The 10,836-nt window shown below is 43.3% G+C and overlaps 1 protein-coding gene across 1 annotated transcript; it reads left to right on the top strand.

The window, feature by feature from the left end:
• The first annotated feature begins 6,159 nt into the window (after positions 1–6,159).
• On the top strand, positions 6,160–10,633 carry mafaa (MAF bZIP transcription factor Aa). The gene has a single exon (XM_064935846.1). The coding sequence runs from the start codon at positions 7,310–7,312 to the stop codon at positions 8,237–8,239; it is 930 nt and encodes a 309-aa protein (XP_064791918.1). The 5' UTR covers positions 6,160–7,309; the 3' UTR covers positions 8,240–10,633.
• Positions 10,634–10,836: the final 203 nt, after the last annotated feature.

Here is a 10,836-nt window from a genome sequence, read left to right as displayed (position 1 = left end):
AGAAAAAAGCTAGCTAGCTGATGGATGCAAACAATGTTCTTCCCCAAAAACATAGCAAAACTACATAATCTGTTTCAGTAGCTATAGTTAGCTAGCTCACTATCTAGTTACGTGTCATCACCCAAAATATCCCTAATTTACAAGACGGTTCTTATTTGATTAATCGTGGTCGGACCCACCTACGTGAAGTTAGCCACAATAGTGGAATTTGCAGGTTGCCTTCAAAATAAAGGTATCTAATTGAAAGTGCTGCAAATAATACAAATCATGTCATAATGGAATAGATCATGCTAAACGAGGTTGGAATGTTCTTGTATAAATTCAACAAAAATCAGTTGAAATCACACTGGATGTATTATACTTTAGAATTGCATTGGGGGCATACTTATTTCACGGTACAGCTTTACCTATGAAATGACATGGGGTATCAGTCTACTCAGTGACACCCAGAGAACATTAGCGTCGTAGATTTTATTGCAGGACTCTGAAACAGTTGTGAATTGAGACACATTTATTGTACCAGTCAACCTACTATTTGTATTGAACACTATTCCAGAGGAAAAACATATGACCTGGATGTTTTGGAGCCTGATAACTCTTTGGGGGAAAAGCACTTGGGTGCTGAGTAGACTGATATCCCATTTCATTGATCCCCAATCATTAGGTATGGCTGTACAGTGCAATATGAATGTCAATATGCACAGTTGTGGCGGCAGGTAGCCTAGTGGTTAGAGCGTTGGACTAGTAACCGAAAGATTGCAAGATCGAATCCCCGAGCTGACAAGGTAAATATCTGTCCTTCAGCCCCTGAACAAGGCAGTTAACCTACTGTTCCTAGGCTGTCATTGAAATTAAGAATTTGTTCTTAACAGACTTGCCTAGTTAAATAAACTGGGGAGGTGATTTCCCATAGTCAAAGTCCTGCAATAAGAGCTAAGACGCTAATATCTCCATAAACGCTTCACAGTTGTGTTCTCTGCGTGTCACCGAGTATACTGACAGCCCATTTCATTGCTTCACATTCCAACACTCCAACCATGTTTAGCATTATCAAGTCTAAATATGGCATGACTTTCAAAGAGGGACTTTTATTTTAAAGGCGAACTGCAAATTCCACTATTGTGGCTAGCTTCACAACACAACCTGGTCCGGTCGAGCCATAGTAAAGTAGTCAGGTGAAGCTAGCTGGCTGCTTATAACGTTTGTTTTGGGCAACAGGGCTAAGTAGCTGTCTAGCTAGTGATTTCAATAGAAGAACAACAAGTAGCTACCTAGCTAATACTTACTCACATGGATTCCTAAACCATTGCTAAGAATATTGAAAATGACTGCAGTTTCAACTGGTTATTGTTTTCAGGCTGGTTGCATTGGTGCTAGCTAACTACCCCAGAAGTTGCTAATAACATCTGTATCAAAGATATTTGCAAACATTTCTGATCCTGCTCGTTTGATCCTGGTCTAATTTCAAATGCTCACACAGACGTTTTTCCCATTTGGTTGAACAAATAATGCCATATTACCCAACGCAGTATTGTACAGCTTTGACCGTGATGGTGGCGCTTGGCTTTGCACGTGCAAATTCAGTACACAACATTCTATAATAGAATTGTGTTATTTGACGTGTCAAATTAAAATATTATTTGACCGTCAAATAGTGTTATTTGATGTGTATCTTTTTTGACACGCAAAGACCCAAACGGCGTTCCATATGTATTATGAAAAGGGCAGGCTTTTGATAAGAAAGCTAATATCCACATCCCTCTCCCTCATACATTCTCTTCTTCCATCCCTCCCTAAGATCTCTCTTCCCCAAGATCCCGCTCTGTCATCCTCCCTCCCTCTTCTCTTTATCTCTCTGTGTAATATAATTAGTGTGTAGGGAGATGAAGAGTAGCACAGAGAGGATGTTGGGATGTGTAATCCATCCATTACCTGGCTGTCGAGCCCAGAGCAGACCCCTGATAATAAAACTATTAATATGCTCTGTGTAAGTGTGTGTGTGGCTCATGTGTATGTGTATGTGTGTGGCTCGTGTAGATGTGTGTGTGTGTACAGCTCCTGATATTTAGACCATTAATACGCTATTTAGCCAAGGCGTCGTGACGCTGACAAACTACCATCGTGTCGCCCTGGGGAGCGTGTTCACGCTGCGAAGCTCACCACAGCAATGCAGAGCATTAATACATGCTAAGGAGCTCAAACACACAGTGTAGACACAACACACACACACAGAGAGTAGACACACACCACACACACAGAGAGAGAGTAGACACACCACACAAACAGACCCACACCACACACACTACTGTATATCCTCTCCCTCTGTCAGCGTGTTGGGGGTCCATGTCTCATTAACACGCTGGCAGGCTTGTGGGGGGAGGGGTTAATATGTACTATGTATCTTACAAGACGCATAAGGACATGATTGGATGATCAAAGAAAATGGAGACTATCCTCTCTTTCCCCATCTTTTTCATTATCAATATATCTAGATGCAGAAAGTGTACACCAGTTGTTCCCACTGTAGCCATCAATGTGCCTATGGGGGGGGGGGGTCTAATCCACCTGAATATCTATGTCATCTATTGAAAATGTAGGGTGAGGGATGAGAGCTGGACATGATTCTCAGAGAAGGTAGGAGACAGGGAGATATCACTCTCTTCTATCCTCCCTTCTTTTTTCTCCTCCTGCCCCACTCCTTCTCTCGGTGAAGATGGAAGTACCTCAGACGGATGTCTGCTGCTGTTTGTCTCAAATCCTCAACGCTGGCTGCTGAGCTCGGCAAGGCCTAATTAAGATCAATATTTCAATGTTTTTGTAAAAGCGCACAAGAAGAGAGGGAAAGGGGGATACCTAGTCCGTTGTACAACTGAATGCATTCAACTGAAATGTGTCTTCCGCATTTAACCTCTGTATCAGAGAGGTGCTGGGGGCTGCCATTATCGACATCCACGTCTTCGGTGCCCAGGGAACAATGGGTTAACTGCCTTGCTCAGGCAGAACGACAGATTTTGACCTTGTCAGGTCGGGGATTCGATCCAGCAGCCTTTCGGTTACTGGCCCAACACTCTAACCGCCAGAGGTGGAGAGAGAGAAAATAGAAGAAAAATCTTCTTTCCAGAAGTTTCCCTGAGCACAAACAGAAAGGTGAACTGTGTTTCTTCTTCCCAGCTGATAAAATAGCAGTAAAATACAAAATGATTATAAGCAGAGTGACTGGTCCAACAATAAAGACCACAGTTCCTTAGTGAGAAAGTATTCATTAGCTCTCTCTCCTCACTCTCCTCACGTATCCAACTATTTTCTTCAGTCTTTACCACTCTCCCTTAATTCGCTCCGTGTCTTATAGATTCAGGGTGGGAGTGTTTGGATGAAGCATTCTGTTTTTTTCACTGAGTCAACTACTTAAGCTTGGCAAATATAGTAGCAGTAGGCAAGTATGTAGATCTTTCTGTCAAAGCTGCTTTTTAACATGTTGCCTCTTTCTGTTGACGTTCTCTTGACTTCATAAAGTGTGTGAGCATGTTCCTGCGTGTCTCCCTGACAACTGAAGCTGATTCCTTAAGACCAGCATTTAAGACTTTATGGGGACCACAAAATCTCTCTGGGTCTCTGATAATCTTAAAGCACCCCCACAGGCCCAGGAGAAGACATTGGATAGAAGAGGGTTAACTTAGACTCAAAGCTTGTGCTTGTGCCAACCCGGCTCAAATAAAGGACCTCCCGCTCGCTCTATGGATCTCCCGCATGCTGATGTCCGTTTTGCTTAAATCGGTAAGAACTGCACCAGCAGCAAACTCCCAATATGCAAAGGCACAATGAAAATCCTGACTTCTTCTAAATATGTGTCTCAAGCCCTCGGCCACACACACACACACTGCCCTCTTCCCTCTCACAATGAATGGACCTCACGGCAGATCTGCTTAAATGTGGCATTTCAATGTGGATTGCTTAGCTTGGCGTTTGGGGTCCAGCTCCTGCTTATTTGATAAAAGTTCAGCCCCCCTTATAATGACTTAGCGCATCTTAAACTTCAAATACCTTGATATGATTTCTGTCCCTCTTCATCTTACAGTAGGGTACTTTTATTTTCATCCTAGCCAGCAGATTTGAGCCAGGACGAGAGGTGGCGTTCCAAATGACATCTTATTCCCAATTTAGTGCTCTACTTTTAACTATATCCCTATGGGTCCTGGTCAAAAGTAGTGCACTACATAGGGAGTAAGGTGCAATTTGGGATGCACACAGTGTATGTATTTCATGGCTGAAGTGTTGGACAGGAAGTTGAGCTCAGCACCTTGTCAGGATCAGGTGCAGGTTGCATGGTGGTTACTCTGCTGCCCTATCCTCTTATATTATAACTTACTGAGTGCCCACCACCTGTTATTTATCTCAACATCACTAGACCACACCAGTCTCTATGTAGGGCCTATGTCTTAAAGTTTCAAAAAACTATTTTCCTTTAATTTAAATCAGGGGCGCAATTTTAGTTTTAGACATGGGGTGGACATTATATATAGGTATATCTATCTATCCAGTTGGATTAACACTAGAAACAGCCTAAAGCACAACATTGCCTGGTTTTGTATCACATTCCAATGATACAACTGGGGGGACAAAATACAATTTCAGAATTTGGGGGGTGGACATGTCCCCAGTGAAAGTTGCACCCTTGATTTAAATTGACAATGAACTAGACTGCCATGATTATAGCATTCATTGCCCCACGCTTAACAGCCTAACCTAATCTCAAGAGAAAATACAAATGAGCAGAATCTGTGTTCATGCAGTATAAAGTCCTGCCCTCCGTCAAGACACATCACTGGTATCGACGTTCTGCTCAACCTTCCGTTTTGATTTTCTTTAACCTGCGTGCCTCACCAGATGAAGAGAGCGTCCTGTGTCTCCACGATTTGGGCGCAGACTGCGCGATACTTAATTATTTGTTGATCTGCGGAGGTGGGTCGGGATGCAATTTGTGGTTAATTATTAATTAAAAAAACCTGCGCGAGGGCCATGGCGTGGAAAAGCCTAATTATAATTAACCCCCTCGCACCCTTCTCGCGGTCCCCTCCGCCCGAAGGAAATGTGGTTTGATTTTATGGATAGGAGCGTGTGACGCTGAATCCATTGCAGAGGGTAGGGTCGTGATTTGGGGGGGCCCGGCCTGGGGATGTCAGGGTCTTCTTTACCCCTCAGACCACAACTTCATAAAAAGGATGGCAGTGTCTTTGTTTTAACCGAATAATGATGTTGCATAATTTACATAAAATAAGAAGAGTATAATCAGAGCTTTCCACTATAGCTCAGTATTTTTCCATACTTGTTTTCTATTCGATTTGAATTTCATTAGATTTTGAAGTGAAACCTGAAAGAACTATTTTGTTTGATTTCATGAGAGTGAGAGTGTGCGCTATATTTGATCATTCAGTTATAGACTGGAGTTGATCTATTAGCACAATTCGTTTCTATTCTTTTTCGTTGCTTGCTGAAAGTATTAGTCTATTTTGGTATGTAAATAGTGATTTTATTAGCCTCTCGGGTACTTTATTATTCAGAGTTTTGTCACAAAGTAACATGGTTTACATGGAGATAAATGTTTCCTAACTTAGTTTTGATTGAATAGTGCATGCACTTAATATAATAGATGTCTTGGATGAATGGCACATTAAGATATAGGCCAATACTCCAGGAGTGTTTAAATTAGACTTTTCACCTCCAATCCAAGCTACTAAAGCTATTGGGCACTATTCGTCTGAGACATGTCGTGTAAAGGCACATTTCATAATAATGTATATGTATCTAATGTAGTAAGGGTTCACGCAGTTCCAAGTAAACTTGTATTTCTCAGAGAAAGCAGCACAGCTATCGCCTTTCCATCCAGTGCGCCTTGCGCGTACCTTCCCTGTGCCTGCCTCTCTCCTCTCTGTGCAGTAGCACAAGCTCCGTCACTAGAGGGGGAGATGCACCTGTTCCGCAAGCCTGCGTTGTCAGTTCAGCTGCCGTCTGGTCAGCTCGAGAGGTTGCTATAGGAAAATGCAAATCCTCTGCTTTCATCTTCTCCCATTGGTCCGTCACACCTCGAGGTGGGCGGGTCGGATGCGTGGTGTCTTTTAAAAGTGCACATTGCCTTTCCCAGCGTCTTAGTGAAACTGCTTGCTTGCGCTGCACCGCAGAACTCAAAGTAACGACTATCTGCCCGATAGAGAAAACAAACTGTGACAGGAATTTATCGCCTCACGCACACACACACACTCATCTCTCTCTCTCACACGCAGTACACAAGGCTCACAGAGTGAAGGGAATGACGGCGAGGACCGACGCAAGGCTCCCAGAGTGAAGGGAAGGACCGTGTACCGTAGGGACGGGCGCATTCGTAAGTAAAGCGCAACCTGATAAATCTGGACTGACCATTCAGAAACTGGACCACTCTCCAGTGTCTTAACACCACTTAAGGAAATCTATATTTTTTTATATCTCCACCTATTTTTTGATTGTAAGAACTCTGAGAGCGTATTTTCCTCCGAACAATTGCATTGTGGATTCCTGCAGATGCAGAAAGTGACTTTGGCACATGTTTACGCATATTTTACACGTGCGTGTCTCTTGTTCTGGGCTGTAGTGGGCCCGTGTCATGTGTGGAAAGTTTTATTCTGGTCCTGTGTAACACATGCTGCAGTAACTTCAACCGTGAGCCTGCTGCTTTCTCACCCTCTAATGACTGTAGCAAACACTGTCCTCGCGCCAGTGGGGGCGAAGAAGGATACAGTAAAATACTTGACCACAATAACACCAGAAAAGGAGCAGCCAGAACAGTAGAGAAGATACAATCCATCCACGGTGCTGCTTGCTTTATCATCTGCTCACTCAAGGACATTAAATCAGAGGGCGCGAGCAGGTCCAGAGGTGAAGCGAGGACAAGACAGGTTGGTGTCGACAAATTTCACCGGGGGCTCCAGTTTCAACCGGCCCTGGCCCGTGGTATTAAAGCGTGCATTTGACCTGGGATAAGTTGTCAACAAGAGAAGCAGCGAACTGGCAGGTGTACAAGTTCATTTACACGCTTACATATGCGCCGCTATAAATAGCAGTTGTTTTAAGGACTAGCAGTTTAATACGAAGTAGTCTACTCCCCTCTTCTATCCAATCTCACAACCCCACGCATAGGGACCGGGCGTGTGCGCGTGCCTATATATACGCCACACAGACCTCTTCGATTCGAAGAGGCAATCTGCATCCGCGAGGACTGCCCGTTGTCCTGCCCGGTGTCGGTTTGGCTGTGAGGGCGGGAGTCGTCGCATGGACTGACATGGCCACCGACCTCGCCATGAGCGCAGAGTTGCCCAATAGCCCCCTGGCCATCGAGTATGTCAACGACTTCGACCTTATGAAGTTCGAAGTAAAGAAGGAGCCTCCAGAGGCTGACCGTTACTGCCACCGCCTCCCCCCGGGATCACTCTCCTCTACCCCTCTCAGCACGCCCTGCTCCTCCGTGCCTTCCTCGCCCAGCTTCTGCGCCCCCAGCCCCGGTGGCCAGTCGGGCCAAAACCTGGCCAACGGCGTCAACAGTAGCAACAACAGCGGAAGCAGCAACCCCCAGAGCTCGGGCGGAAAGCCGCACCTGGAAGACCTGTACTGGATCCCCAACTACCAGCACCACATTAACCCCGAAGCGCTCAATCTGACCCCCGAGGACGCCGTGGAGGCACTCATCGGCAACGCCCACCATCACCATCACCACCACCAGGGCTACGAGGGATTCCGCGGCCAGCAGTATGTAGGGGAGGACCTGTCCACGGCCTCGGCCGGCCACCATCACCAGACCCACCATCACCACCACCACCATGGACACCGCCTCGAGGACCGCTTCTCGGACGACCAACTGGTCAGCATGACGGTGCGCGAGCTCAATCGGCAACTAAGGGGGTTCAGCAAAGAAGAGGTGATCCGCCTGAAGCAGAAGAGGCGCACGCTTAAGAACCGGGGCTACGCACAGTCCTGCCGCTACAAGCGGGTGCAGCAGAGGCACATGCTGGAGAGTGAGAAGTGCACGCTCCTAAGCCAGGTGGAACAGCTGAAGCAGGACGTCGCGCGCCTGGCCAAAGAGCGAGATCTCTACAAGGAGAAGTACGAGAAGCTCGCGAGCCGAAGCTACAACGGTGGCGGGCCCGGTAACAATAACAGAGACCCCTCTAACGGAAACCACGGGAAACCGGCCTCCACGGAATTCTTCATGTAAGAGACTGAATCATGGCATAAGACTTTTGCCCCCTTCAAACTTATTTAAATATTTTTAATGACTATTATTTGTATTTTTCTCAGTTTACATTTTTTTTATTACAGTTATTCCTTTTGGGGAGGGGGGCGGCTATCAGTGTACATTTTAAATGTACAACATAACATAATGCTTTATATTTGTTTAAATAAATAAGCAAGGTGGATGCGCGCATACAGTAAGTAATCAATGTGCGCAGATATAATTGTTGGATTGTTGGAAGTCTTAAAGATTGTGTTTTGGATTAACTTCAATACACCAACACCTCTTGATATGGACATTGGATCACAAACTCTGTCAATATACTAATTATTATTTTATGATGCAATAGATCTCAGAGAAACCTTGATTAACGTTTGAAGTCTTAATGAAAAATATGAATCAAACTTGTCAAAGTATACCAGACAGAAAAACTAAACTGAAAACTGTTTTGATTCCTTATATGGTGTCTTAAAAGAGAGACTCCAGCGTCTTACAACTGGGGGGATCAAGGAAGAGAAACCGGTATTTATCATATTGGGACTGAAATGAAAGAGGGCGAACCACAGAAAAAGCAATAGCCTACACCTTTGCCGCTCCTGCAGGCTCTGTCGACGGATCCGACTGTGATGATGGAGGGGCACATGATATAGCCTTTCTTCCCCGTTAACGAAAAGGCAACCTTTTGAATATTGCAAGTCTAGTTTCCATCCCTTTTAGTAACCCTGCATGCAGGACATGTATGGTACCCCAAACCTCCAATCCTCTCACCCCTATATGTTATGGAAAGCATGGCCCATGGTTCTTTCCTCTTCTCTTGCTACGCCTCTCTCATCGCTCTCTACAGTAAGGCCTGGGTATGCAAAAACACAACTTTATCCCCCTATAACCCTGAGAGCTGTCATAAAGAATGCAGAATAACCTGCGACCAGAACTAGTAATCTGCTATTACAAAATGGATGCGTTTTACCTGCTATTTTCAATCGATTTTTCTATTGTTTTAAATGAAAAGAAAAACTAAACAAAAAGAGATGATTAACTGAGCCAGATTTGAGACTATTTATTCCCACGTGTATATGTGTATAGAACAGTTATTGTGTTACCTTTTAAAACTTTTGTTGCTTGATGATGATGATTCAGAACGTCTTAATGCAATGTTTTAGGACTATCTTACAGCATGCAAATAGTCTACGATAACTTCCTACTTCTACTAGACATGTATGATGTAAACAAGAAGTCTAACTGTACTAAGATGAGAAACATTTGGGATTTTTTATATTGATAGGACCTTTGTTGCGTATTACTGTTATGATAATAAGGTGAATAGAAACATTCGATGAGGTGATTTACTTAATGTAGCTACAAATATAAGGACTGCATTCGCTGCTAAAACTCTATGCACCAACCTAACTAAACTCTTAATAAATTGATTTTCTACTTTTTAAAAAGTGTACAATTTGAGGTATAAGAACAATAAAGGTGATCTAATGGCTTGTGAATAATAATTGAATAATTCCGCAGTCCGGTGTCTTATAGCTCAATATAGCCTATTCTGTTTTATCTGGTGTGTAGATAGACGCCTGGTGGATGCTTGGATTGTCAATGATTATCTTTTTCTCTGAGGGTATGATTAAGTCAAACATCATTATTCTGTCAACAAGAAATCCCTGGTACATGTGTTACCTGCTGCCTAGATATATGATGTGCAATATTGTGCAGAAGTACTGAACCACCTTGCCAATGCCAGTTAGTGCAAGGCTGATGGCGACATATGCAGGAATACAGCTAGGTTGACAAGACAAGGAGAATTATGAGAGGTGTTTGCAAAACGGATCAAAATGGAGTGGGAGAGAGATGTTGTTTTCTACCTCCCATGATACTGTTTAGTTAAAAAAAAAATATATATATATATATATCCTTGTGATGCAAATCAATTAGTCTTAACTCTCAACGAAATAATTTATTTTGGTGCTTTTTCTGGTTTGACAAATTTAGTCATGTTTTAGTGAAAAAAATCAATATTGATCAATTATCTTTCAATCAATTCATGAATTACTCAATCCGTCAATATAGAGCAGAGTTATGTTGTTGGCCACCGAGATTGAACCTGTATTTATGGTCTTGAAGTTAGTTAGAATTTGTAGAATTCCAAAGTGACGTAAAACACTCTCGCATCCCGGCAACATGGCGAAGTATCTTCTGCACAGTGCTGTCAATGTATAGCCTACCTGTATAGCCTATATGATTTCTATATATTTATTCGAGAAACATTTAAATGTCCGAACGTGTCAATAACTCAAGGCAATTAAATGTTTCAAGATGGAATGTTATTGAGAATCTTGCTTTCATAATGTTTAATAAAAAGTTATGTCCAAAATCTGTTCATCTCTTCCCATGTCTTTCGTTTAAATGTACCTTCAAGCATTGAAAATGTACGCCGTAAAAATAATGTTTATTCAGTAGGCCTGCAAACAAAGACTCTAAACATTTACAGTAGCCTAATAACAAAATAAATAGCAGCTTTTCTTATATAGGCTTAGCCTATGAATTATTCTCCTCTCGCTTGAAGTTCTCCGCTGTTT

Source organism: Oncorhynchus masou, chromosome 24, assembly GCF_036934945.1.
Source record: "Oncorhynchus masou masou isolate Uvic2021 chromosome 24, UVic_Omas_1.1, whole genome shotgun sequence".
NCBI lineage: Eukaryota > Metazoa > Chordata > Actinopteri > Salmoniformes > Salmonidae > Oncorhynchus > Oncorhynchus masou.
Note: the sequence above shows the minus strand (reverse complement) of the source record. Positions and strands in the feature narration are given on the sequence as shown.

Coding starts and splice junctions, on each gene's coding strand:
- mafaa (XM_064935846.1), top strand. CDS start 7,310: ATGGCCACCGACCTCGCCATGAGCGCAGAGTTGCCCAATAGCCCCCTG.